The sequence below is a fragment of the Molossus molossus genome, unplaced genomic scaffold (genome assembly GCF_014108415.1).
Source record: "Molossus molossus isolate mMolMol1 unplaced genomic scaffold, mMolMol1.p scaffold_m16_p_7, whole genome shotgun sequence".
In the NCBI taxonomy this organism is placed as follows: domain Eukaryota; kingdom Metazoa; phylum Chordata; class Mammalia; order Chiroptera; family Molossidae; genus Molossus; species Molossus molossus.
In genome coordinates this window covers 6698936-6725950 of record NW_023425401.1, presented here as the reverse complement: position 1 = coordinate 6725950, position 27015 = coordinate 6698936, and the positions used below count along the sequence as shown (strand labels likewise).

At 53.1% G+C, this 27015-nt stretch overlaps 1 protein-coding gene across 5 annotated transcripts in view; it reads right to left on the bottom strand.

The window, feature by feature from the left end:
• ELMO1 (engulfment and cell motility 1) overlaps window positions 1–27015 on the bottom strand; it is a 457757-nt gene that overhangs the window by 202228 nt on the left and 228514 nt on the right. For all 5 annotated transcript variants that reach the window (XM_036247227.1, XM_036247228.1, XM_036247226.1 and 2 more), the window contains one exon: window positions 1179–1287. In XM_036247227.1, coding sequence (XP_036103120.1) covers window positions 1179–1287 — 109 coding nt within the window. The remainder of the gene's footprint in view (window positions 1–1178; window positions 1288–27015) is intronic.

Here is a 27015-nt window from a genome sequence, read left to right as displayed (position 1 = left end):
ATTTCAGCTCTCAGGCACCTGACTGGATATGTATGCTTCTGCAATAATGCCAAACGGCCAACACTTCTCTGGCGCAAACAGGGTTCTCTGGCGCCCACGTTATTAAGCCCACGGGGAGAGATTCGTGTGTGCCACGTCTGTCCACGCTGAGGGAATGGAAGGCGCCACCGTAAGGAGGCTCAGTGCTGACCACAGGTGTCGGCCAGGTTCAATCAGATTCACTTGAACAGGGTAAAGCCAAAGTACGCCGATGAGCCACAGGCAAGAAGGTCATGGCGCCCTCTTTTTCTGGGTGTCCTCTTCAATTTTGTAATATAAATAAGAAAAAGAGCAAAAAGCTTATCTCGGACCAGATTTTTCATGACCAGTGACCCATTTTCTTCAATAATTCCTTCTCTCTCAGAGGAAGTGAGATACTGGGACCAAGAGATTCCAAGCCACTCATTTTTTTTCGCTATAGAGAAAATGGTTCCAAAAGAAAGAATAGGAAATGACCTGAGGGTAGGCTAAAAACTGGTCTTTTTCCTGACCGAGCAGTAAATGCAAGGCTGTTTCACTCTCGACTCGTGTTTATAATATTTGAAACGCAGTCGCGGTTCCTGCCAGTGTTCCCTTCTCGTAGATTTGAACTGTGTTTATTCCCAGAGCAGACATGCAGAAATACAAGCGCTGCAGATGGGAGCCACAGGGCTCGGCCCGTGGTGCCCGGGAACAGCCCCCAGCACCCGGGGAGCCCCGCGGAGGCCAGGGCACGGCCCGGAGGCCGGCTGCACACCTGGGGAGCCCGCGGAGGCCAGGGCACGGCCCAGAGGCCGGCTGCACACCTGGGGAGCCCGCGAGGCCAGGGCACGGCCCGGAGGCCGGTTGGCCAGCTGCACACCCAGGGAGCCCATGAAGACCAGCTGGCCGGCTGCACACCTGGGGAGCCCGCGAGGCCAGGGCACGGCCCGGAGGCCGGCTGCACACCCGGGGAGCCCGTGAGGCCAGGGCACGGCCCGGAGGCCGGCTGGCCAGCTGCACACCCAGGGAGCCCCATGAAGACCGGCTGGCCGGCTGCACACCCGGGGAGCCCGCGGAGGCCAGGGCACGGCCCGGAGGCCGGCTGGCCGGCTGCACACCCGGGGAACCCCGCGGAGGCCGGCTGGCGGGCTGCACACCCGGGGACCCAGCGCACTTACGCAGCTCGCCCACTTTCAGGATCTCGCACAGCATCCTGGTCAGCTCGATGCTGCTGCGGCCGAAGGGACACTCGTGCTTGTCTTCTCGGCTGCTGTTCTCAAGCACGATCTGCGGGCAGAGAAGGGATGGGTCAGTGGGGGGCACCCGGCACGAGGGGGCTCTGTGAGGGGACAGGTCAGAGGGCAGTGGGGGGCACCCGGCACGAGGGGGCTCTGTGAGGGGACAGGTCAGAGGGCAGGGAGGGGCACCTGGCACGAGGGCGGCTCTGGGAGAGGCACAGACCCCTCCAGCTCACCAAACGGGCTCTCGGGGCCACGCTGAAAGCGTCCCCCAAGCATATTCTCGGTACATGGACCCTAAACCCTCCCACTTCCCTGACCCCTGAAGCCTTCTGAGGCCCCGGGGAGAGGATGTTCTGCCTGTCGGTTGTCACCGAGAGATGCCTATGGAGAGAGTTTTTCAAAACAGCACCACAGAGAATTTTACTTCAGTGACGAAATCACTCTGGTCCTCCCGGCTGGGTCCTCCCTCTCCTGGGAACCGCAGCTCTTCTGGGACTTCCACACGTGTTCTCGCGGGACCTTAGCCCTGGCCTCGGGTGACTGGCCCGCACCGGAGGGACCTGTCACAGATGGGCCACCCGGAGCCCTCCCTGGACCGATCACAGGAAAAGGGGAAACTGGCCCAATGGCGCCGACAGCACCGAGGGATGTGTGAGGAGCTACCTGAACGTGAGCCTCGGCAACACAACTTCAGGAGAGAAACACACGGAGCAAAGAAACGGACAGGAGAGGCGCGGGAGCCGGGGAACCCTCGAGTGGCTGTCCCGCGGTCCCTGGAGCAAAGCTACGTCCCTGGCCCTCACCCTTCCTCTGAGAGCCCTTGGCCGCCTGGTCAACCCTCGTGTCCTTGTTCCTGCTACAACGCACAAAGCCACTGACCCGCGGATGACACCGAAGTAAAGCAGACAGAACTCGAGTTCCCATTTTACATTCCCACGTCCACAGGAGCCCGCCAGCCCGTCCGTGTCTCTGCTGCTGCTTCCCACTCCATGGACTGTCTGGCACCGAGAGCCACGACTACGTGTCTCCACCAAGGCCGTGCGCCGGCCTCCGTGGTCTCTCCCGTGGCCTATGAAGTCTTCAGTGGCAGGAAGGGTTCGTTTGTTCAATCGAAACTAATAACTAAGCACCTATTATCTGCCAGGAAGACATCTGGGTCCCATCAAGTGAACAAGACAGACTGGGGTCTGACCTCATGAAGGACTCATTCTAATCAAGGGAGACAGGCAGAACAGAGGTGACCCACGTTTACACAGGTGCCAGGGCTGAGGTGGTGAAGAGGGGGGTGGCGGCTGAGCAGGGGCGTTCAGACAACCAGGTGAGCACTCGGAATCAAGGGGGAGAAGGCCTCGCGCGTCAGGGTCGGGGAGCCTCGGAGGCAAAGAACACAGAGCCCGAGCTGGGCAGCTGGGAGTCGGGCAGGCCAGCACGTGGCCGGTGTACAGCGGGGAGCGGTCTGAGTTGTGCAGGGCCACAGTCTGGGGACCGAGGGAGTCCTGGCAAAGCCAGAGGAGCCCAAGGGGTGGTCCAGAGCCCTGCCCAGGGCTGCGCGGGGGGTCACACGGAGACTCCGACAGGCTGACCAGGAGGCTGAGACAGGTGCGTGACGGAAAGATGTGCACAGCAGGAACTCAGAGAGAAGACACGGTCCTTCGGGTTCGGGGGAGGGGACAGTGTCCCGACAGACGCCAGGTGGCTCAGGCCGGGCCCGCGCGTCCAGCCTGTCCTCGGTGACCACACAGGGCAGCAAGGCAGAGACAGAGGATGAGGTGGGGCGGGGCTTCCAGGAAAGAGAGATCAAAGGAAGACTGTGCAGAAGGAGGGAAGGAAACGGGAAGAAGGAAAAGTAAAAGCAGGTGGTGTATTGACACACCTGGCTCCAATCAGTGAACCAACGGGAGGGAGCTCGATGTAGCCAGAATTGTTTGAAACCAAAGTCGGATCCAGAATTGTTTAAAACCAAAGACGGATTTTAACAAAACGTGCTCCGTTATGTTCTGCACACACACCACGGCCGTAACACACACAGACAGACACACATTATACACAGGACAGTCCCCCGCAACAGATCAACTGTTTCCCACAGGGACGCTCCCCACAGCGCTGCATTCACATCCGGCCGCAACCACGGCAAATCACTGGCATTTTCAATCTCCGGGTCCACTTGAGGCACCGTGGCCAGTGCTTGTGGCCTTTGTCATGGTCCCTCCATCACCCTCAGGACTGTCCGAGAAGTCACTGACCCATCCCATCCCGTGGGACTCCTCGGGTTTGCCACATCTGCTTCGATACATAATTACGCGCTGAACGCCCCCATGAACAGCCTTCATGGCCCCTGAGATCTAGGCTAAAGACTCTTCCCTGCAGTCTCTTTGGGAAACACTAGTTCTCGGTTGGTTGTTTTTTCTCTGAAGAAGCTGCACACAAACTCCAACAAAATCCCTTCTCCTGCCGACCTGGGAAAAAAAACACTGTGCGGCCCTTGAAACTCAGGTTCCCTCTGCCCAGTCTTTTCTGGATAATCCGAGTCTCCTTCGATGGGGTCTGGATCACTCTCTCCCTTTGGGAAGAATCCTTTCTGGTTCTAGCCAGGAATTCCAAAGCAGGAAAGCAGGGTAGAATCATTAAACCCCCATCCATCAAGGAGTCTTTATTTCTCTTTTAAAAATCGCGTCTCTGAGACATCTGTATCAAGGAGCAAACGTGAGTCTCCTGATGATGGGACACGAATGGAAAAACAGAGCGAGAAGGCGACGGAACGCAGAGAAAAGCCAGGGGACAGGTCGTCTGCAGCCAGCTCCCCCTCCCCCCGCTCTGCACATGAACATCCCATTAACATTTCATGAGCACATCAATATTTAATGAGGCTGTGATCTGCGCACACTGTAGGTGGAATTACTGCAGCCAATAAATGTCCTGGAAACATTTCCAAGGCACAGTTTATTAGCCGGCACTAAATTAAGGAGTAACTTAAGTTATCAATATGCAAATCGGCCTGGAGAAGCCCATACTCTTTATTCTTTAATGCATCATCCATCTTATCATATTTACCCACCGCAAGGAAAATAAACCTTCCCTCCGGCACTGGTTTCTTTAGACAGGGCAGACGGAAATCTTTCAAGGGACCTGTGTAGGAGTTCAGGTCAACATTCTCGCAGAAATAGTTTAGAAAAGGCTCTGATGATGAGTGTTACTAATTAGATGTTAACTATAATGAGCAACAATTCTTAAACTGGACAGTGGCTTGTTTTAAAATTTAGCACACTGCTACCTCTATATTCAATTCCAACATTCTGGTATTAACCATGCTCACCTACGACACTGAAAAGTGCCATTTAGAAACAGCAAGGCCTATTATTCATCTTTATTTTTTTCCTTACTCTTCAGATTTTTGTTGTTGTTGTTGTTGTCTTCCATTGACTTTTTGTTTTGTTTTGTTTTTTTTAGATAGAATGGAAGGGAGGGACGGAGGAAGGGAGAAAGAGAGAGAAACATCGATGTGAGAGACACATCAATTGGTTGTCTCCTGCACGACCCCAACCCAGGTGCATGCCCTTGACCAGGAATTGAACCTGTGACCTTTAGGTCCGAGGGCCAATGCTCTGATCCCTGGGCCAAACCAGCCAGGACGATCACTCTTCAGTGTTAAGAGCAAATGTATTGGAACAGAAACCATGACGGATGGAGCACGGAAACCTGCTATTATTGCTCATCTTAGAGAACATCTCGCACCTAAAGCAACAGTAACTGTCTGCATGTTTTCTAAAACACAACACCGGATATTTGCGCAATATTAAGTATAACATATTTTATAAAATATATAGTTTACAGGGTATATATACAAATATCTATCAACTGGTCCCCAATAAGTCCAGAAGATTGATAAGGCAGGTATTCATTATTCTATTAAAAATGTTGAAAATGAGAGCAAGAGGTGACTTGCTTGGATCCTAGAGCCAGCCGAGGTCGGTCCTGGAATTCAATTTTTGAGGTCTTGAATTTCCAAATCTCTTCCTGCCCCACTACAGCTTCTGTCCACGCCACCACAAAACTCAGTGGATTTCACGTCAAAGAGGCCGAGAGAAGGCTGATTCATGTCCCCCGATGCACTGAAGTGAGGCTGTAAATCCCAATGCTCCTAGACAAAGGGAGCAGGGTCTCTGCTATTCATTTATCCCCGATGATGAATAACGGTCTCGCAGGTGAGTGACCAGAGCAGTTGTGAGCTGTCCCCACAGGCTTCATTTCCATCAATTTTGAGTTCCCAGTGGTGCAGATCACCAGCCTATTTGGCTTGGGTGCGACCATTAAATGCTGAGTACCAGGCGGCCACACTCTAGCACTGTCCCCTCTCTGACCTCTGGGGCCACCTGCCCTCTCGTCCTCAGCATCCTGTCACTGGCCTGTATTCGCCGGTTGTCACTGACATGCTCTCTCCTTCACGTCTGCTGAGGGCTCCCCATCTGGGGCAAGTCCAGGCCTCTCCGCGTTCCCTGAAGCCAGCCCTGGGGTGAGCCCAGAGGGCTGCAGTCATCCCCTCTCATCCAGGGAGGCTCCTTTTGCATGCTGCGTTGACTCTGGGGGCCACCGGAAGCACAGTGGCCTCCTGGTGGGCCACCAAGGACCGTGTCTAAACGTGTACTGAGGTTAGACGGTCATATACTTCACATGTTCCCTCCAATATTTCCAGTGTTCACCTGGCACCACACACAGTTGTTGCAATTCTGCGGACCGTGTTTCCCGCGCTGCACTTGACGTCCCTGTGACTGTCCGTAACCGCCCATCCGTGCTGCCCAGTCCCGTCACCCCTCTCACCCAGCCTCCGCCCCCCGCCAACTGTCGGCCTGTTCTCTGTATCTGTGAGGCTGTTTCTGTTTGGTTTGTTCATCTAATTTGTTCTTTAGATTCCACACATAAGTAAAATCATCTATGTGACTGTCTAACCATGATGCTGTGCACCTGAAACCAAACCAAAATAATATTGAAAGTAAACTGTAATTAAAAAGTAAAATAACATTTCTAATTAAAAACAAAACAAAACCCTTGCACTGCATTCTCTCCAAAGAGAAGGGATTGTCTGCCCTGCCCCAATTCTGACACCAGGAGAAGCATCGACCGTGAAGAGCCTGGGCAAAAGTAGTGCGTGTGTGTGGGGGGGGGGGGGTTGGGGGCCGGGAAGAGATCAACCCAAGAGCACACACGCGCACATGCGCAGCCCATGGACACAGACAATAATGTGGGGAAGGCCTAGGGGGGCAGGGGCAGGGTCATGGGGGACAGCTGGAATAGAGTCAACATTTATTTCCTTTTAGAAATAATAAATTTAAAACATTTTAAAATGTGCTTCTATTTATTTTTTATCCTCACCCGTGGACATTGTTTTGCATTTATCTTCAGATAGAGCAGGAGGAAGAGAGAGAGAAACATCGATGTGAGAGAGACACACCGAGTGGCCACCAGGCACACGGCCCTAACCAAGGCTGGGGACAAACCGCAACCAAGGCACACGCCCTTAGCAGGAACGGAACCCAGGACGCTCTGGTCTGCGGGCTGATGCTCTAACCCCTGAGTCAAACTGGCCAGGGCTAAATGTGTTTTTATTGATTTTTTTTAGAGAGAGCATGAGATGGAAACATTGATGTGAGAAACATCCATCAGCTGCCTCCTGCACGCCGCCTACTGGGGATCGAGCCTGCAACCTGGGCATGTGCCCTGACCGGGAATCGAACCAGGACCTCTCAGTCCAGGGGACAAGGCTCCGCCACTGAGATACTCACATTCCTTGTGAGATGGGCCAAAGTTCTTCAGAACCCACTTCCCTGTTGCGAGAGGACATCAGTGCAAAGGCGGGTGCCTACAGCCAGGCACCACGCTGGGGTTCCTTACTCTCGTCCTCCCGCCTCCAGTCCCTGTGCGGCTCTGGCCAACGTGACCCCCACACTTTCTCCAGCAACGGAATCGAGTCAGTGAACGGGGCTCTGAGGACGGGGCTCTGAGGACAGGCCTCGGGGGGCATACAAAAGGAAGCCGGAGGCCCCGTTGTTTCAGGACCAGAAGCAGAGGACCGGGGTCCTCGCCACTTCCGTGGGAAACGTGGAAGTCCCCTCTGCCCATATTCCAGCAGGGCCTCCCACAGGACACAGGGTGCTCTGAGCACAGAGAATGAGCACGCACCCCGAGAACAAGCGTGGCCTGGGGGTAGGGTGGTAAAGTCCCAACACTAAACAGTCCGGCCCCCACTGGTCACTCATCTTCAGAGTCCTGTCAGCTCACAAGCTCTGTGAAACCTGTCTCCTGACCCCACGAGAGGAAATGCCAATGTTCGCCATGTTAAACCACCAAATAAGCAAACAAAAAGGCGTATTGGTACCAGTGAGCCCCGCCCCCACCAACACAGGTAGATCCAGGTTAGTAACAGAATCGTGGAACATTCCAGAAGGAAGCATTAGCCCTTAAACCACATCACCAAGCCCCAACCTCTGCTGAGGTCAAAGCGTAAGCCCAGCTTGAGGGTCAGCACAGACTGCTGGGCCGCTCCCCCGAAGTCTGACTCAGCAGGTCTGGGGTGGGACCTAAAAACATGCAAGTAGCCCAGGCCAGTTAGCTAAGTGGTTAGAGCATCGGCCCACAGACCAAAGGGTCATGGGTTCGGTTCCGGTCAAGGGCAGGTGCCTGGGTGGCAGTTTCCTGGGGCCTGACTGGGGCTGTGTGGGAAGCAACCCATTGATGTGTCTCTCTCAACATCAATGTTTCTCTCTCTACCTCCGTCCCTTCCACTCTCTATGGAAAATAAAAACAAAAATCAATGGGAAAAAAATGTAAGGAAACCAAACCCTAAATTCTTCAGAGGCACTGAGGTAACCAAGGGAGGGAGTGCTAGCAAAGCATTTCAGAGAACACTTGAAAATTATTTTTAGCCCAGCCGGTGTGGCCCAGTGGTTGAGCGGCAACCCATGCACCAGGCGGCCACCGGTTCGATTCCCGGTCAGGGCTCATGCCCAGGTTGTGGGCCAAGTCCCCAGTAGGGGGCGTGCAGGAGGCGGCCAATCAATGTTCTCTCTCATCGATGTTTCTCTCTCTCTCTGCCTCTCCCTTCCTCTCTCTCTAAAATCAATAAAGAAATATTATTTAAAAAATTTAAAATTATTTTTAGCAGCATTCTCTTCAAATAAAGAGAAGCGCTCCACCCGTACTCCTCCCCTGACCCTTCCGTGGCCGTTCAGAGGGGAGCTGTCTGTGGTGTGTCCGGGGCTGACAGCCAGGCCTCAAGGCCTCTGGACAGGGCCAGGGCACCGAGCTGAGTGACCAGGAAAAAGACACCCAGAGTGTGAAAAACTGAAAGCGCCGTTTCCAAGGACAAAAGAACAGCGCACCCCAGGAAGCAGAGCGGAAGAACGTCCAAGGGGTCGTATCGGGAGAAGGAAGCACATGCAGGGGGAGATGAATAAAAGTCTGGACAACGAGGAGTGGTGCAGGACCCGGCGGATGGGGCGAAGTCCTTGCAGAACAAAACGAGGCAACTGCACAGAGAGGCCTAATAAAAGCCATAAATATAACATGGCAAGGAACTGACTGGATAATGGTGGAGTAATTAAAGCCTGGAGGTTCATAATGGACCGCGGACTGAACATTAATCAAGCGGAAAGAAACACTGCCCGCACTTCGATAAAGCGCAACAAGCCAGCCAGGCGTGCGGGACACACCCGGCGCCGCCGCCAGGCTCTGCTGCGGAGCCTCCCCTGGCCAGGAAGCGGAGCGGCACAGAACGGTCAGGACTGCCGGCAGCGGGCACCGTGCTTGTGCCCGCACAGCGACCCCGAGGCACTGCCTCCGAGAGACGGGCTGGGAGGCTCCTCTCCACCCCAGCACACGAGCCCCTGGGCCCGAGGCCGGCGCCGCTGCCGCACACCTCCCGACAGGCACCAAGGGGTGGCATCCCGTCTATTTAAAGCAGCGGTTCTCTAACTTGAGCTTGATTAGAATCATCTGGAAGCTTATTAAAACACATGCTGGCCCCGCCGCCAGAGCAATGGTTCAGTTGTTCTGGGGTCGACCCGGGAACCCTCATTTCTAACATGCTCCCAGGGAATGTGGGTGCTGCCAGCCCGGGCCCACACTTTAGGAACCACTGATTTAGCTGTGCTGTGTCTACACTCCCAGCAAGCCTCCGGGTTTTTAGAGGCGTGGAAAGCAAGGAGAGGAGATGGAAGAAGAAATGAATCTGATTTCGGTGTGTGTGTTTTTTTCCCTGTGACTAATTATCAGGAGTTAAAATTCACAGAGAGAGAACACAGACTGGTAGTCGCCCAGGGCTGGGACCTGGGGGTTTGGGGAGCGACTGCTCCGTGGGTCTGGGGTTTCCCCCTGGGGTGATGAGGTGGTGTGTGCACAACACTGTGAATGTACCACATGTAGCCGAACAGTTCACTTCGAAATGGTTAATTTCACGCTATGTGAATTTGGCCTTGAAAATGGAGGGCAAGTACGTACGGAGCGACTACCACGTACAGACTCTCAAGTGTCCATGAGGCAGCCACGTGGCAGGAGAGGAAACAGCGCCTTGGAGCTTAGGCCTCGTGCCCGCTGTCTGACCCGTAGAACCTGATGGGCCAGCACCCTGAGTGCCCGGGCGAGGCTCAGGATGGCTACCCTGTGGCTGGAACTGTTTCTTAGTCAGCACGCTCCTATTTCTAAGCCAGGGTTCAGGGCTGACCAGACGGGCGCTGGAGGTGAAGGTTCAGAAATGGCCAAAGAAGCTAGTCCTCTAAGACACCCGAGGACAGACACAGTGGGGGTGACGTGCCCACTGCTGGCGAGGGTGCCCCGTGCCCTGCTCCTCAGCCACAGGCACGCCCTTGCGTTTGGTTGTGAGAGCTCATCAGCTGACAGATGCACGCGATGCTTGTTCTTAGTCCTACACGAGCTCACAGATCACCCGGGGGCCTGGCTAAATGCCACGTCCCTCGCAGCAGCCGGGTCGGCCTGCGGTCCTGCCTTCCTCACCAGCGCCCAGGGCGTCCAGTGATGGTCCCAGGACCACATTGTGAACCGCACGGTATTCTCCTCCCCCGACGCTGTTGTTGAGATTCTAGCGGCCTCTCTTCCAGACCCTTTGATTCCGTCGTTCAAGCAGTTCTTGAAACACTCATTATCGCTAAGTAACTTGCTAGATGCTCAAAATACATATATGAACAACATACCACCTCGGGGACTGGCCATCTGTTGGGAAGACACGAGGGGACGGGATCTGTAGGTGGACAGACATTCCCACACTAGGACTCTTTTATAGGCTTCTGTGTTGTTTGCGGTTTTCCCCAGGGCGTGGCTCCTTCCTGCCATGAACAGGAGGTGACTGGCAGGTGGAGTGAGCTTCCTCCAGAGGGTGAGCCTGGGGGGAGACGCCGAACCCAGACTCCCTCCGAAGGCACCTTCGCAGCCTTGCCCCCAGCGCTGAGCTGGAAGGTGATGGGGATTCACTGCAGCTGGAAGGGATGGTGCCTGGAGTCAGAGCGGCCCCTCTGCGTCGTGGGCAACAACAGCCATAAATCACCAGATCGCGGGCAGAACTCTGACTCACTCGCCGTCGCCCTGCTGCATACAAATGCCCCGTCCTTCGGTGGGGCGCGGAGACGCCGCGACGCTGTCTGTCTGACAGGCACCGCGGGATGAAAAATTAGCCTTGACGTTTCTCAAGCCTCATTTCTCCCTGGGAAACCGTCGCCGCTGTCTTCACAGTTGCTGCGGTCTGAGAGCCAAGTTACACTCCGCACGGATCGTCGGAGGTGTGTTTGGAGATAACTGGCTTTACTAAACAAACACACTCCAGGGGAGCGAGTGGGAAACACGTCCCTGGAAGTCGGATCGCACCGCGTCTTCCGGCTGAGCTCAGAGACTCCTGCGTCCACCCCGCTGGGGCGATGGACTGAGCCGATGCGAAGGTGCGGTGAGAGCTGATCCCTACCACCCTCTTCTGGACGACGATAAATCAGCATTTTCCGACGATACAATTTCTGATACACGTATTAAATTAGTGACAATAGGAAAATTACTTACTGAGACCTAAGTAAAAAGTTAAGCCATGCGTTGATTTCCTTGAATTTAATGGCACATGTGAGGACATTTTCCATCTACGAATCTAGACTCTTCCGTGAACTTCGGACATTACATCACGTTCTAGGTAGGCGTCCCAGATCGGCTGCGGCTACGGAAGGAGAGCGCTCTGCGGGGTCAGGCCTCCTGCCGGGCTCTGTCACCGCCTTTCCGACACCCTCCACCCCACCCCCTGCACCTGCCTGGATTCCCCTCCTCTGACCCAGCCCACTGTCACTTTCTCCACAAAACCGCTGCAGTCCCTTCCTCTGCGACCCACAGCCTTCTCTGCTGCCTTCTCACGGCAGTTCTCGCTCTGCCCCGAACTGTGGTGAACGACACGTGTCCACTTCGCAGGGGGGTTGGAGTCTTGGAGGTCAGTCCCCTCTGAACCCCCCACAGTCAGCGCTCACTAATGAAACAGTACTGGACAGGTGAACGGACAGTGCAGGGTGCAACTCTGGCCTCTCATGGGGCTGGCAGTGCCCACCCAGGGTCCAGTGGGCATCGCTGTGCGTTAGGGTGAACACCGACGTGTCTGGTTTGCACAGGAGAATGTCCATAATTCATGATTTCTGTGCATTCTCCGGCAGCTTACCCGAGTGGCAGCCATGCGCATATCCCCGCCGCCCTGTTCCCCGCTCTCGTACCTGCGGATCTTATCGGAAGCAGGCCTGTGGGAGGCTCCCAGCAAGCCCCAGCCTCGCCCGCCCCTTCACCGCGGGGGTGTTGGGGCCCAGACATCACTCGGTGCTCCAGGCAAGAAGCTGATTCTCACCGGCCGGAGCCCCCCCTTCGAAGGTGTTTATGGAAACCGTGCACCACGGTCTTGGTTTGTCGTGAAAACAAACGTTTACAGTGTTGGGACGTGTGGAAATGTCCTCAGTTGTATGTCTATGGAAAACCCTTGGCAAGTATTTGTCTACAAAGGCTTCCTGCAAATAGGGCCAGCGAGGACCCGCTGGAGAACATGAATGAGATGATGGGCCCACTCCCGCCGCCCTGGGATGTCCCTTCCTCTCCCCCGCTGGCTCCTCGCCTCACCCTCCTGCTGCCAGGAGCGAGGCCCCGGAATCCGGCTGTGGGCGCCTGGGGACATGGGAGGGACACCTTGCAAGGGGCTGAGGGCTGGCACCCATATGTTGCCAGACTGAAAGAGAAACTCCGGCTTCCTAGGGTGCCCCGTGGGCACCTCCCTCGTGCATACTGCGGACCATTTCTGAGTCCGAGGCCCTGTTCCGGCTGGAAACAGGCCCTCACCGCGAGCCCGTGCTCCCGTCTGCCGGCTGGCCCGCCTCCGTAATTCCGAGAAGCCTTCGGGGAACCATGAACGGTGCGAACCAAGATGCTCAGGAGTATTGCTTGATAGCAAGATTAGCAAGGACGTGTCTTAATTACTCTGTAACTGACAAAGCTCTGACGCCAGGGGTGGCGGGGACACAGTTTGGCAAGCAAAGCAGTGAAGACCCTGTGTTTGCCGGGAAGCGACCCTGACCACCCAACTGCCCCCTGGGATGAACGGAGCCCCTCTGACGCCGCAGGAGGGCCACGCCGGCCACGCGTGTTCCCATCAGCCCACGCGAGAAGCAGCACAAGTGCTTAAATATTAGGGAGATCAGTTATCGCACAGATGTTCTACCCCCCAAGACCCTACCGTCCCCTTCATTTCAGAACCTTTCTTTAAAACAAAGCTCAACGCGGAGCGTGCCCAGGGCTGCCAGGCAGAGCTGCATCTGCATCCGCACGGGAGCCACGGCGGGCCGGCGCGACGCCTGCGTCCAGACCTCCTTCCCCCCGCGTCCTCGCTGCACGTCCAGTGATGAACAGCCTCGCACGCAACTGCACGCGGACTTCCAGAATCATTTCCTCTGGACGCGTCCTGGAAATGGGCGTGGGAAGTCCAAAGCTCCTAATATTTTTGTCACTTAAAATATATGTATCAGTGGTTGCCAGGAATTTGGTGTGTGGGGGGGCGGGGGTGCACAGGGGGTTTCTAGGGCAATGGGACTGCTCTCGATGATGTAAGGGTGAGTACATGTCACCATGTATTTGTCCAAACCCAGAGGATATACAGCACTAAGAGTGAACCCTGATGTAAACCACAGACGTTGGGGATTAGGACGGGCCAATGGGGCCCACCGATAATGGGGGGCTGCGCCTGTGTGGAGGCAGGAGACATGGGGGAGAGCTCTGTACCTCCCCTCAGCTTTGCTGTGAGCTTTACACTGTGCTACACAACACGGCCTGAACATTGTAAACTATCACTTCACAGGGTCAGTATGGGCCTAGGATGGGATGGGCAACCTGTGTCCTGGACATTCTCCTCAGATGGAAGAAGGGAATGGCCTGTGTCCAAATTCCAAGTTTGCCTTTTACTGTCGATTATAACAGCAGGCCAGTTACTTAATCTCTCGGAGCCTCGGTGTCCACATCTGCAAAATGGGTACAATGACAGCGTCTACCCTATAGAGTTGTGAGAATTAAATGAATTGATGTGTGCAACATGTTCTTAGCAGCACCTGGCACACCTTCAACCCTCACTACATTGGACCTTTTATTTCTTCTACCACACATGGGGCGGGGCCCCCAAAGCTACCAGGCCACCAGCTGCACTCGACCCTGTGCCGAAGTAACCGCCTGCACCTCGGTCTTCGCAGTCATTTTCTGATACAGAACTCACGTCTACTCACGTGACACACACGTTCTCATGGCTTTTGTAATGGAGACTGGGTAAGGCCTAAGACCATGCAGCTCCTCAGTCTTCAACGGCGACCCTTCTGATGGTCCCACCAGCTCACTGAAGGGCAGATTTCTTCCAGGTCTGGTCCCAGTTTTGATCCTCTGACACATGTCACTTAGGCCATGAAGGGCTTGGGAGGCAGGAGGGAAGCAACACTGACCAGGGATTCCACGTTTCAAATATTTAGTCATCCACTTAATGAATCGTTTAAATGGTCCGATATTAGAGAGCGAGAACAAAGGGCAAAGGAAAAGGTCATTGTCCCTGCTCAAAAATGTCACGTGTGAGAGAGATAATGATCCAAGAATAAAACATATAATTATAGAATTCCAAACTGAGTAAGTGCTATTACAAAAAAAAAAAAAGTAATATGGACACAAAACCAAAGGAATAAACAAGGAAACAAAAAAGGAGCCAGAAGGATGAAGTCCTGAAGAATGCATGGGCCCTGGCTGGCTTGGCTCAGTGGTTAGTGTCAGCCCGCAGACCAGAGAGACCCAGGTTCGGTTCCCGCTAAGGGCACGTACCTCGGTTACAATTTGTCCCTGGCCCCAGTTGGGTCGTGTGGGTGGCAACCACTTGGTGTGTCTTTCTCACATCGATATTTCTCTCTCTCTCTCTCTCTCTTCCACCCTCCCTCCCTCCTGCTCTATCTGAAGATAAATGCAAAAATGTCCTTGGGTAAGGATAAAAAAATTTTTAAAAGAATGAATAGGAGTGAAGTGGACAATCGGGCGGGATGCAGAAAGGAGAGGCTGAGCCAGTGGGAACTGCATATGCAAAGGTCCTGTGGTACAGGGGCACTGACATTCAGGAACTGGAATGTCAGCCAAGCTGGCTTCCCTGGTCTTCAGAATTACAAGCTGGTAGACAGGTATGAGTGACCTAATTCAAGGTCTTAAATTCCAACAGCCTCCACGTATATGAACCTTTGTACAGAATAGTATTTGATAAGCCAACCAGAGAGAAGTTATTTAGTAGGGCTGTTATATTTGTTACTAATAATGTTTCCATTGCTTTATAAAATACAAGAAAAATATGGTCTATTATTTAGGCTTTACACTAAATTTTGGAATCCTGGGTTTTACCAATACAGGGGGAAAGTTGATAAAATTAAGGTCAAGGTAAAAATAAAATTACCTGACAATGTCAAACACTCCTGGGTACACCAGGTGTATTGCAGAGCTCCTAAAGGGGAAAGCTATTTTTACCACATACAATGGGACAACTGGGAACATTGCCACCTAAATTTTATTAAACCGATACAAAATGCCTTCTGATTTGGTAGGCAGGCAGCTAACTGGCCGGACCCTGGTCACATGGCTACATTAAAACCAAAGTCAGCACGATTCACCCACGTCCAAGCATCAGCTGCTCTGGGATGACGTCATTCGGGGCCACACCAAGAGGGCCGCTCAGCTGTTTCCATTCCGGGATGGACAGACTGCAGGACAGCGGCAGCAGGAGGTCGTGGCCTGTTCAAGAAGGACACCTGTTTCTGTGGCCCCTTCCTCGGTGACTGGTCATCCAGCCAGAGGCAGGTCACCGGAGTCACTGATCCCGGCAGTCACTTAGCAGACATCTGCCGAGTGCCCCTGCGTGCCTGCCCCTGGGGTGCGGCAGAGACAGCACCCCGGTCCCTTCCTCGTACGGCTTACACCCCGGTACAGGTGGCAGGAAACAAACGAAAAGGAAACTTACGTTTGGAGGCAAGAACGGGGCGTGAGGTAGGCATGGAGCAAAGGGGTGACGCTACTACTTTATGTCTGGTGGGGGAGAGGGGCACTCCGAGCTGAGAGGAAGTGAAGAGAGGGGTTCCTGTGGCCACGGGGGAACAGAGTCCCAGGAGAGGAAGCAGGAAGGACAAGGCCCGGAGGCCGAGGTGCACCTGGTGTGCTGAAGGTCAACGGGATGCAGTGGACTGAACTGTGCCCCCTACCCCCACCCCCACCCCCACCCAATTCATGTTAAAGGTCTGACCCTCAGTACCTAAGAAGTGACTGTATCGAGAGACAGAGCCTAATTTACAAAGGCCAGTAAGTTAAAATGCGGCCACTGGGGTGGGGCCTGTAATCCAGTTCGACTGGTGCCCTCATGAGAAGGGGCAGAGACGGACGGGATGTGCGTGCACCTCGGGGCCACCAAGTGCGAACACCGCACGAGGCAGCTGTCTGCGAGCCAAGGACGGGGCCCTGGGGGTGGACAACCCTGCCGGGACCCTGCTCTCAGACTGGGAGAGAAGACGATTCTGTGGTTTCAGCCAGCTGACCGGTGTTTCCTCAGGGCAGCTCCAGCAAACTGGTACAGAGGCGTCTCTGCGGATGGAGTGACTGAGGGAGGCGGGGTGGACATCAGGCAGAGGCAGACCGTCCCGGAGCCTTAGGGGCTGGGGCAGTAACTCCGTCCAGATTTCACTCTGGTTGAGATGAGAGCCATGGGGAGAATTTGGAGCAGAGAAGGGATGTGAGGAGACCAATCTTTGGAAGGATCACCCTGGCTTCCTAATACCCTGGCTACTGTGTTGAGAACAGACCGGAAGAGGGCGGAAGCAGACACAACCAATCCGGAGGCGGCTGCAGTGCTACAGGGGGTGCCCCGTCGACTGGAGTGTGGTGAAGACGGGAGAGATGGGGAGAAGGGTGATGCTATGACTATTTTGTTGGCAGTGTCAACAGGACTTGCTGCCGGAGGTCTGACGGTCCCTGAGTCTTAATGAGACGAAGAGCAATCCACTGAGCCAGCACCGTGAGAGTCACTGGGGAGGTGTACCGGGCAACCCGTATTCGGTGCCGCGACACAGTTAGACACCAAGGTTCCGAGTGGGCTTGGCCAGGCTTAGCGCCCACAGCAAGCGATGGCTTGTGGGCAGGGTATTTGTAACAAAGTAACAAGGGAGGGCAGGAAAGCCCAGCGTGGGGCAGAACCATCAGCTGCTCCTTATAGTTCAAATGTTACCCTTACGTTTTCCTCCCAAGGCTAAGGAAGGAACCTCCGATTTCTGGCCGATGTGGAGAAACCTTGAAAGCTGTCACTCCCAAACTCGCGACACGTTAAAGGCTGAACAGGCTGAAACTCAACACCTCTCCTTGGTTCCTACAGAAAACTGAGGCCGCAGGGCAAACTGTCACCCTCGAAGCTGGACAAGGGGCAAATCCACAGGATCACAGCTCCCTGGGAGCAGAAGCCACAGCCTGATCGAAACACGTGCAGGGGAGCTGACTAATCGCCAGACATTTAACACGGACTCGCCAAGAGGTCAGCGCCCTGGAGGCCCCGCCTTAGGAGGGTCCCTGGACTTTCTCAAGAGTAAAATCTCAGGAGCCCTGTCAGGTTCTCTAGGTGGATGCCAGAGAAACACTCTCTCTTGCCTTGATCAGAGGGAGGGGAAAAGTGACCACGTTAGAATAATCCAGAGCACCCTGTTCTCATTAACGGTGGCCTGACCACAGGGAAAGTATTCTAACGGAGCCTAACCTGCCTAGATTTCACCAGAATTTAACCAACGTGGGGAAGGAAGATGCCCAATTCCAGCCACGGTTACCTTCTTCTCTCATCTGAAAAGGGAGGGTGGACCTGAGGTCACAGCCCGAGGCACATGCTCCCTGAAAGACCGACACCCAACCACAGGACCGCAGGACACTCCCTTCCCCCCACACATTCCCACCACCTCAACAGGGCCCCTGTGTAATAACACGAGGTCACGGCGCAAGAACCACGAGCCGCAGGTGCCCCTGAAGGAGGCGTCTCTACGGAAACACGAGGACCCGAGGAAATCTCAGCCACTGACATTTCCAGGGCAGCAGCCAACACAGGCTACTTCCTACCCAGATAAACCACAAACCTCACTCTAAACGCCTCTTCATCTCCTATCCTGCTACCCAGTGCATCATATCCAACCCTTCACAAAAAATCACAGTTGCAATTAGAGCAGAAAGGGGTAAAGCCACAGCAACCCCCCAGCACGCCAGCTGCGGAGCTCTACACGGTGAAGGTTAAAAAAAAAGCCTCGTTAAAGCGGAAGCTTGACCAGCGACAGCGAAAGGAGGGCGCTCGGCACAGAACGCGCGCTCAGGAGTTATTTCTTTAACAAGCACGGCGAGACATCAAAATGGACAACGGGCACGAGAGAGGCCCGCTTCGGAGAAAGAACGGGAAGGTATCACGGGGGCTCGGACGGAGACCCTGGGACAGTCAGTGTAGCCCCCTGGCTTCGCTGGTCCTTCAGGGAGTCACCCAGGGGAAGCTGTCTGCCGTTTCTTAACCTTGTCATTCACGCTGGGCTGAGATTCAGGTGTGTCAGCTGCCTGTCGTTGATTCTACAGCTTGTTTTATTTTCTCAAGCCATCCGTCACTGTGTTTTTAAAGTCTCAATGTTTTAATGTTAAACACACACACACACACACACACACACACACACACACGCCCTCAGCTACAGCTAGGCAAAAATTCTGAACCTCATACCCAGCTCGGGCTGGCAGCAAAGGGGAAGGAAACAGAGGAGTGTGTTTCAGGCTTGCTGTAGATTTCAGGTACCGAATCCAGTACCAACAGAACCCAGGAGGTGTGCACGCAGAGCACACTCTGGGCTGTAGGCAGAGCCTAGTGCACAGGGACCTGCCTCCCTCAGAGGGTGGGTCTTCAGAGATGAAGCCAAGCCCCTGCTGAACAATGATCTCATCCGAGGCCTGAAGCATCCATTCTGACTGCTGGCTTCCAAGACAGAAATCCTGCTTCCCAGCGCAATTAGCAAGTCTAATCACACACATTCACACTCTCAAGAGGTCCTGATTGTTTGGCAGTAACAGCTTGGATATTCACAATCCACGAAATTAATGCCACTATTTTTAAAACATGAAAAAAAAAAAAAAACTGTACAGAAAAACAAGCCTCCAACCTGTGGACCCTGGCCAAAAAAAAGAATAAAAATAAAAGCAAAGAACGAAGTATTTAAATGAACGATCAGACAAAGAGTCGTTTTATAGCCCCAGCCAGGCTGCGCCTGGGGTCCTTGTCATTCTGAATCGATTCTGTGCTCCAGGTCACCTGGAAGGAACACGTCACTCAAATAAAAAAAGGCTCCTTTACATGAAACGTGTTTAACTGGCAACATATAATTTCATTAAGGAAAAAAAAAAAATCAGGAGCCATTGCTGCCGAAGCCGTTTCGGGGACAAGGGGAGGGAAGGGTCTGTCAGCACCCCGGGACAAAGCGTGATGGGCCACCGAGCTCTGTTCCAGCCGTCTGCTTCACAGTTAAGTTTAATTACACGTTCCGCACTGTCCTGTAATTACGTTGCTTGGGAAACTGCCAATTTTCCCCCTCGAAATGTTAAAAGTGCCCTAATTTATTTTAAAGATTCAGCGTTGCTTCCATCAGCACCCGCCTCAGTGCACGCCGGGGATTTGGAGCCTGTTCCCTTAACACGCGGGCCTGTGGGCAGCGGGCGCCCCTCGTGGGGGCCGACACTGCGAGGGCCGGCCGTGCCGGGGGCCCACGAACACTGGCCCGAGTATTTCTAGTAAGATCTGACGGCTTTTTTTTTCTTGAAAACGTACACCAAGAGAATCTGAGAGGCCTGCCATCCCTTTGCCTGGCCGCTGGGAGGCTGGAATTAAGGTCCTTCATGCACAGCGAGAGAATAAACACAGGACACGGGACGAAGCCAAGACTGGACCCCGGGACGGGAAGACAGCGAACACTGAGCCTGTGAGTACGAAGGCCCGGGAGATGGGATGTCAATCAAGAGAGACTTGAAGGACTGGGCCAGGAGAAGCCAAGGACACGGCTGGGCACCTGCTTGTGCACTGAGAATCTTACGAAGGAAGGGCACTGCAGACCACCAGCAGCAGCGGCCACTGACTGAAGTCCCTCAAGTACCACGCAGATAACAAGAATGCAGACAGCAGCCAGGCAGAATATGACAGGAAGCCCAGCCAGTGTGGCTCAGTGGTTGAGCATGACCCATGTACCAGGAGGTCGCTGGTTCGATTCCCGGTCAGGGCGCAAGCCCAGGTTGTGGGCCAGATCCCCAGTGGGGGACGTGCAGGAGGCACCAATCGATGATCTCTCTCATCGATGCTTCTCTCTCTCTCTCCCTCTCCCTTTCTCTCTAAAACTCCATAAAGAAAAAAAAAATTAGAAAAAAAAAAAGAATATACTAGGGAGTTCTGGCACCTGGTTGCTTGGAGGGAGAGTGCACGCCCTGCCGACAGCAGGTCAATCACCTTCCCGTTAAAAGCACTGTGCCAGTTGAGCCAAACACACCCACAGGGCACGTTTAAACTGTGGCTGCAACACCTCTGAGTCTACGAACCCCTAGGAGGGCAGGCTCTGTGTGCTGGAAGAGGACTGCTTGGTTGGAAATTCAGCTCTGGCGCTTAGCTGTGTGATCCTGGGCCAACAACCTGACCTCTCTGCATCCGTTCCCTGATCTGTACAATGGAAATAGCGACAGTGCCGACTTCACAGGGGTGTGTTGTGAGAAATTATTACCAGTGTTCAGTATCGTTGTTATCACACAGCAAGCTCTGTTTGCTACTAATTATGTCCATACAGAAAACTTAACAAGCTTCTCCAAATGGCTTTGAGCTTGAGGCCGGGAGACCTCAGTGAGCAGAGATGTCTACGTACTGAAAGAAGAGGGTGCAAGGCTACCTTATCTTCCCGTCTCTGGGACCATGGAGGGAAGATGACAACAAGGTGAGCTAAGTACTCAAAGTCTGCAAAGGCCTCCGGGCCAGTGGCTTCTGTCCGACCGGGGCGTCCGCGGCTCCTTCTCCTCCTGCAGGGACCAGGCCCTCGGCCCCTTGGTGAGCTAGGGTCAGAGCCAATACTTTCCCCAACTGTTTTTAGAAGTATTGCTGACTATGCACGCATCTTGAGGAAGAAGAATCCACATATAGGTTCAGTGTACACAGACTTTTAAATTTGTCATCCTTTAATAAAATGGTTCTAATGAAAGAACTTGAAAAAACAGTTCTTAGGTACAAATGTCCATTTTTCCCCATAATCTACTTTACTGACGCGTTACACGTGTTTGTTCTGATTTGGTGTAGTTCCAGGAACACACATGTGCGAGGCTCGCAAGTGCACAGAACCACTGTAACGGATCTTGTTTTTAAAGGGATTTCTAGGGGGCGGGAGCAGGGAGGCGGGTGTCAATGGGGGAAAAAGGAGAGACATCCATAATAAAATAATTAATTAATTAAAAATAAACACAGGCATTTCTACCCCCCCTCCCATCACAGGAAATTATCTTCTATCACAGGCACCCAGAGGGCAAAGATATGCCAATGGGGTGAAATGTCCATCACAAATCATGAGGTGTGTTGAGGCAAGGGCTGCAGGGTACATAAAGAACAAGTTGTTTCCAGAATTTTCTTTTCATTTTGTCCCTGGAAGCTTCACTATTGTATAAATTCTGCAGTTAGCTGAGTAATAGCCTCATCAAAAATACATGTTGTTTATGATGTAGCACTGACCCCAAGCAAGAGGAGACCCACACGAGAGGTCCGATGGGTTCGAGTCCATGCTGACCCCACACCAGGGCATTTCTCTAAGAAGCAGGGCCGCTGTTTAAAATTGGGTCACCGGGGAAGGACGCAAGTCCGAAGTGCTTCTGGTACAGTTCAACACGGGTGACAGGACAGCGAAGTGAGCACCTGCTCAAAATACTGTGGGAGCTGCAGAGAGGCAGGTGTGATGACCGACAGAGGTGTCGGGGATGGGCCCCGTCTACAAACCCAGACGTTCACAAGGAAAACCCAAAGGAGGTAAAAAGAAGAAAACTGGACAAAATACAAAACAAAAAACCCCTGCTTCACTGGCTCTGCCTGTGGCCCTCGTTCCTGGTGTCTGGAAACCAGACCTGCTTTCTCCCCGGCCCCCAGGTCCGCTGCGCCCGGCACCGGCCTGGCCAACGGGAGGGGTTTGACACTCTTTCCTGAGTGAGCCGGTCAGTGACTAAATGTTCATGTTGAAAGGGATTTCTCTTCCTTCAGTCAGATGCTGTTTAACATCTAAGAAGAGGGACCGTTTCTGTTTCTGTGTGAATTTGATTTTCCTCTGAAAAAAGACAGAACCGACAGCAGCAACACCCCGTTAGTACGCGCCTGGCCCCCGCCTCGCACGTGAAGAGGCTCGGCTGCCGGTTTAGGGTCGGGGATTCTGCACGGCAGCCCGTCTGGCTGGGAGGCCAAGGGCCGACGGCCGGCGGAGGGCGCCCGGTCTCCTGCAGCTTCCTCGTGTTACTGCTCCCGGGGTGAGACCACGGCCGCGTCTGAGATCCAGAAGCCTTGCAGAGATGCCTGCGACAGGCTCATTTATTCCTTTAGATGATTTTATTTTTTTTCAAAAATTTTTTTATTGATGTTAGAGAAGAAGGAAGGGAGAAGGAGAGAGAGACAGGAACATCGATGAGAGAGAACACTGATTGGCCGCCTCCTGCATGCCCCCTACTGGGGATCGGGCCCACAACCTGGGCATGTGCCCTGACCGGGAATCCAATCAGCAACCTCCTGGTGCATGGGTGGACGCTCAACCACTGAGCCACACCGGCTGGACCCTTTAAATAATTTTAAATCATTTTAGTGTCAATCAAATATTGGGTAATATGGTGACATATATGAAAAAGACGACCTTGGTTTGCAAAGATGTACGGGCTAATAAAGACAATGTGAGTTGCACGTCCAGTCTGTAATCAAATGCAAAGGGGCGGTGGGGCCGCCTCTCCGGCTGTTAAGAATGACTGATCACGCCCGATTGGGAAGGCCATCACCACACACAATGCCTGCTCGGCATGCCCGTCAACGTTCCGTGTTTTCCAATGACCCTCGTTGACTCTGTCCCCTTCCCCTCCACGGCGAGGACAGGCCTGTTCTGTCTGCCACACTGAAGCCCAGAGACAGGAGGCTTCAGACTGGAAAGAGCCTGAAATGTGAAGGCCAAAGACATTGGTCCAAATCCAGCCTGTCTGCTGGCTGTCTGACCTGGCGGAACTCTGCTCCTCTCCAAGTCCCAGTTCCCGAATCTGCAGGACGGTGACAACAATGAGTATGTCACAGGCTTGTCTTGAAAGCTGAGCTAATTTATGGAACCTTTGTGGTATGTCACCCAATCCACACTAAGAACTCGTCTTCTTGCCCTGGCTGGTTTTGTTCCGTGGTTAGAGCGTTGGCCTCAGGACCATGAGTCGAGGGTTTGATTCCAGTCAAGGGCACGTGCCTCGGTTGCGGTTCATCCTCAGCCCTGGTTGGGGTCGTGTGGGAGGCAGTCAGGCGATGTGTCTCTCTCACGTTAATGTTTCTCTCTCCCTCCCTCTCTCTCTCTCCTTCCTGCTCTATGTGAAGACAAACAGGAAAAAAAAAGTCCTCAGGGGAGGATTGTAAAAAAAGAACTTATCTTCTCTGGCCAAACAAGGAATACAGATATTTTCATCCTGAAGCCACACTTTTAGCTGTAGCATTTTCCGTGTGTTTCAGGGCCCCACCGCCACGGCAGAGATGCCCATCACGTGCTGGGGGACCTTAGGGTTCCTTGTCATTGCTTCCCACTTTGTGGCTGAAACCCGGCTCCCACAATAGCCAGCATGCGTCTTGAACCAAAGGAAAACCAAGCCATGCGGGCTTCTCTCTGGGTCCCAGTGAATAATTTAACACACCGAGAACATGTAGTGTACGTCCGAAGGTTGTATTTCCAATGGAGTCGCTGAGCTTTTCATTCCAGAAGGAGCAACACAAACAGAGAAACACACATACAAACAAAGGCCCGGACGCTCAGCTCCGTGTCAGTGTTCCGCTGAGAAAGAGCGAGGGCAGCACCACGGCGGGGCTGGGGGTGTCTGCCTCCACCTCTGAGACAAGCCTCGGTGGGCAGAGCTGGAGAGAAGCACTCGTAGGAAAAGGACAGACAGTGATGCCCAGAGCAAACACAACCCAGAAGTCGGAAGCCGCGCACGAACCCCAGGCACCGTGGGGGGCCCAGACTCTCAGTTCCTCCTCCCGCTCTGTGCCTACCCGAGTGTGGGCTGATTCAATTACACCCGTCGCTCTCGTTCGTGCACAGCTACAGAGTTTACTCAGAGAATCCACGAGAAACCAAGCTGCCTGTCAATAAACACATTCACGAATATACCTCCAGAAAACCACTAACAGCACGAAGGCCACAGTTCTCAGGTGATAAAACATAAATTGATCGTTGGCAAGAGACCATTTAAATAAAAATCAAGAAACTCTTCACTTACCCAGTTAACAAGAAATGTGCCCGGTACCACAGAGGAGAGCTTGTGGGCCAGGGGTTCCCCACAGCACCTGAACTCGGTCTGAAAGGTCATCTTAGCAGCTGTCCTCGAAAGTGGGTTCGAAGGTCCCAGGACGCAGAACATCCAGGCAGTGGTGTCTAATGGACTGGATCTCAGATGCCCTTTTCTCTCTACCTCCTGGACAGGTCCACCTGCCCCACACACAGAGAAGGGGCTGGGTGTCTCCGAACGAACACCCCGGACGGACCTCACTGACCGTGAGTGACACCGCCGTCCATCTGTTCGCTCAGGCCAGGCATGTCCCTCTCTTCCTCGGGGACAGGCCTTCCATTTTCACTCCAGAATAACCCGTGGAAACTGCTTCTCCCCAGTGCCTCGGCCACTCCCCTACCTCGGGGCACCGTCATTGCTCTGTCATTTCCCAAATTCTATCTCCCCTGCTAGCCACCATTCCTCACGTTTGTTTTTCTGGCAGGAGAGTGGTTTTTCTAAAATTAACTCTCATCATCTTTCTTTAAAACACTTCAGAAATTCTTCACTGCCTTTAGGTTGCAGCCCACACACTGTTGTACAGCTGACAGAGTCCTCATGAATAGCCTACCTATGCCTCTCGAGCCATGATCATCCCCTCCTGTTCAGACACAGTGTTATACTATGTATTAGACATAGTACTATACAAAAGTACATTAGACACAGTGTTATACTATGTATTATATGTAGTACTACACAAAAGTACATTAGACACAGTGTTATACTATGTATTATATGTAGTACTATACAAATGTACATTAGACACAGTGTTATACTATGTATTAGACGTAGTATTACACAAAAGTACATTAGACATAGTGTTATGCTATTGTGGTTCCCTGGACGAAGCACATGTCTTTCTGCCTTTGCTCACTGTCTCCTCCGCTTAGGGCACCCTCCCATCCCCCTTCCCTTCCCCTGACTAACCAGGACTATCCAACAGACCTCCGTGGAGGGACCACTTCCTCCAGGAAGCGTTCCTGGCCTGACCTCCACATCTGTGTTGACGACTCGCCTCTATATCCCCAATGTTCCCACCTCCCCAGTCGAAACCACACTTTTCTCTCCTCCTCCCCAGCCTCCTTCTCCATCTCCAGACAACGGGCTCCTCAGTGACAGCACTCGTGAGTGATCTGAGGAGCCCCGCCACCTAGCCCCCTGATGGACTGTGACAGTTACTCAGGACACCGTGCAGCCTGAGCGCCAGGAAGAAAAAGCGCCCTGGACGACTCCCGGGGATCACGTTCATCTGATGGGCAGAACCCACCCGAGAGCCTGGGAGACGACCAAGGGAGGACAGGACAGGCAGCGAGAGAGCGCAGGGAGTGGCAGAGCCCCTGCGCGCTGGAGGGAGCGGAGACGAGGCGGGGCTGCCCGGCGTCAGTTCCAGGAGTGGGGGGGGGGGGGGCTCGGTGCAGGCTGTGAGTGGCAGGTGAGTTAGAACCCGAGGCAGCCAGGCACGCGGGAAAATCAAACGCCGTGTTGAAGCCAACGTGGTGGTGGAGGGGTGTCAAGCGTGAAGAGGAAATGTTTGCAGGCACATGTGTGTGCATGTGTGTGCCCATCGCTCTGTCCAGGTCAGAGCAAACGATTACTGAATGACGGAGAAATAATAAGTGATGGTGTTCAGACAGGACATTTACCTGGTCCAAATAAAAAGAGCACATTTTATCAGAACATAAACTTTAAAAAAAGAACCTATTTTTATGTTTCGCATAAATGAACGCCTCCTCCGCTGTCCGAGATGACTATTTTCTGCGTCTACATCAGTTTCACAGTCACCGGGCCTCTCTCCACGGCCACCACACCCCTCTCTTGCAGAATGTCTCAGACCCTGGGGTTCCCGTGACCCCACCCGCTTTCCATCCAGTCAGACCCAGAGTCACGGGGGACCCAGAACACAGCAGCAAAGGGACCTTTTGAGAAAATAATGGGCATCTCAGTTATAGAAACGTCTAACCCGTGAGAAGAAACGGAGCACGTGGACAAATAGGGCCATGTTTTTCTTCACAGATAGTTCACTCTTTTAAGTCCCTCTTAGCTACAAAGTTCTGTGAGGTTTCCATCATATTCACTGACCTACAACAGCTGAGAGAACACACTGAGGAAAACAGGCTTAAAGCATCAAATTACCTTCCACGAGACACGCTTCGTATGCAATTAACAATGTATTCAGTATCAATAAGCTCTACTGTTAGAAACATTCGCCCACAAACATTAATCATTCATTCCAAATCCAATTTCTACATGGCTCCTTTTCACACGCAACTCTCCAAGGCGACACTACATGGTATCTCGAAAATATTAATTCACTTCTTTGAGAGCAGATTACATTCTTAGAGAAAATATCTGTGCCATAAATATACACACATTACAAGCCAAGTGAAACTTTTATGGAAAAAAAAAAAAAAAGACAATTTTCTTCACCAGCTACGTAAATCAAAGCATCATGCTGTATGTCGTAAACTTACACAGCGATGCATGTCAATGATTTCTCAACAAAACGGGCAGAAAAGAAAACAATTTTCTTAAGGAAGATTGCATTTCTGGCCAAGCGCCTGATCTCATGCCTTTCAGAGAAATGCACAAGGTCCTTCACGTAACCAAATTACAAATAACGTTTCAGTAGAAGTCGAAACTTAGCAAATGCATATGT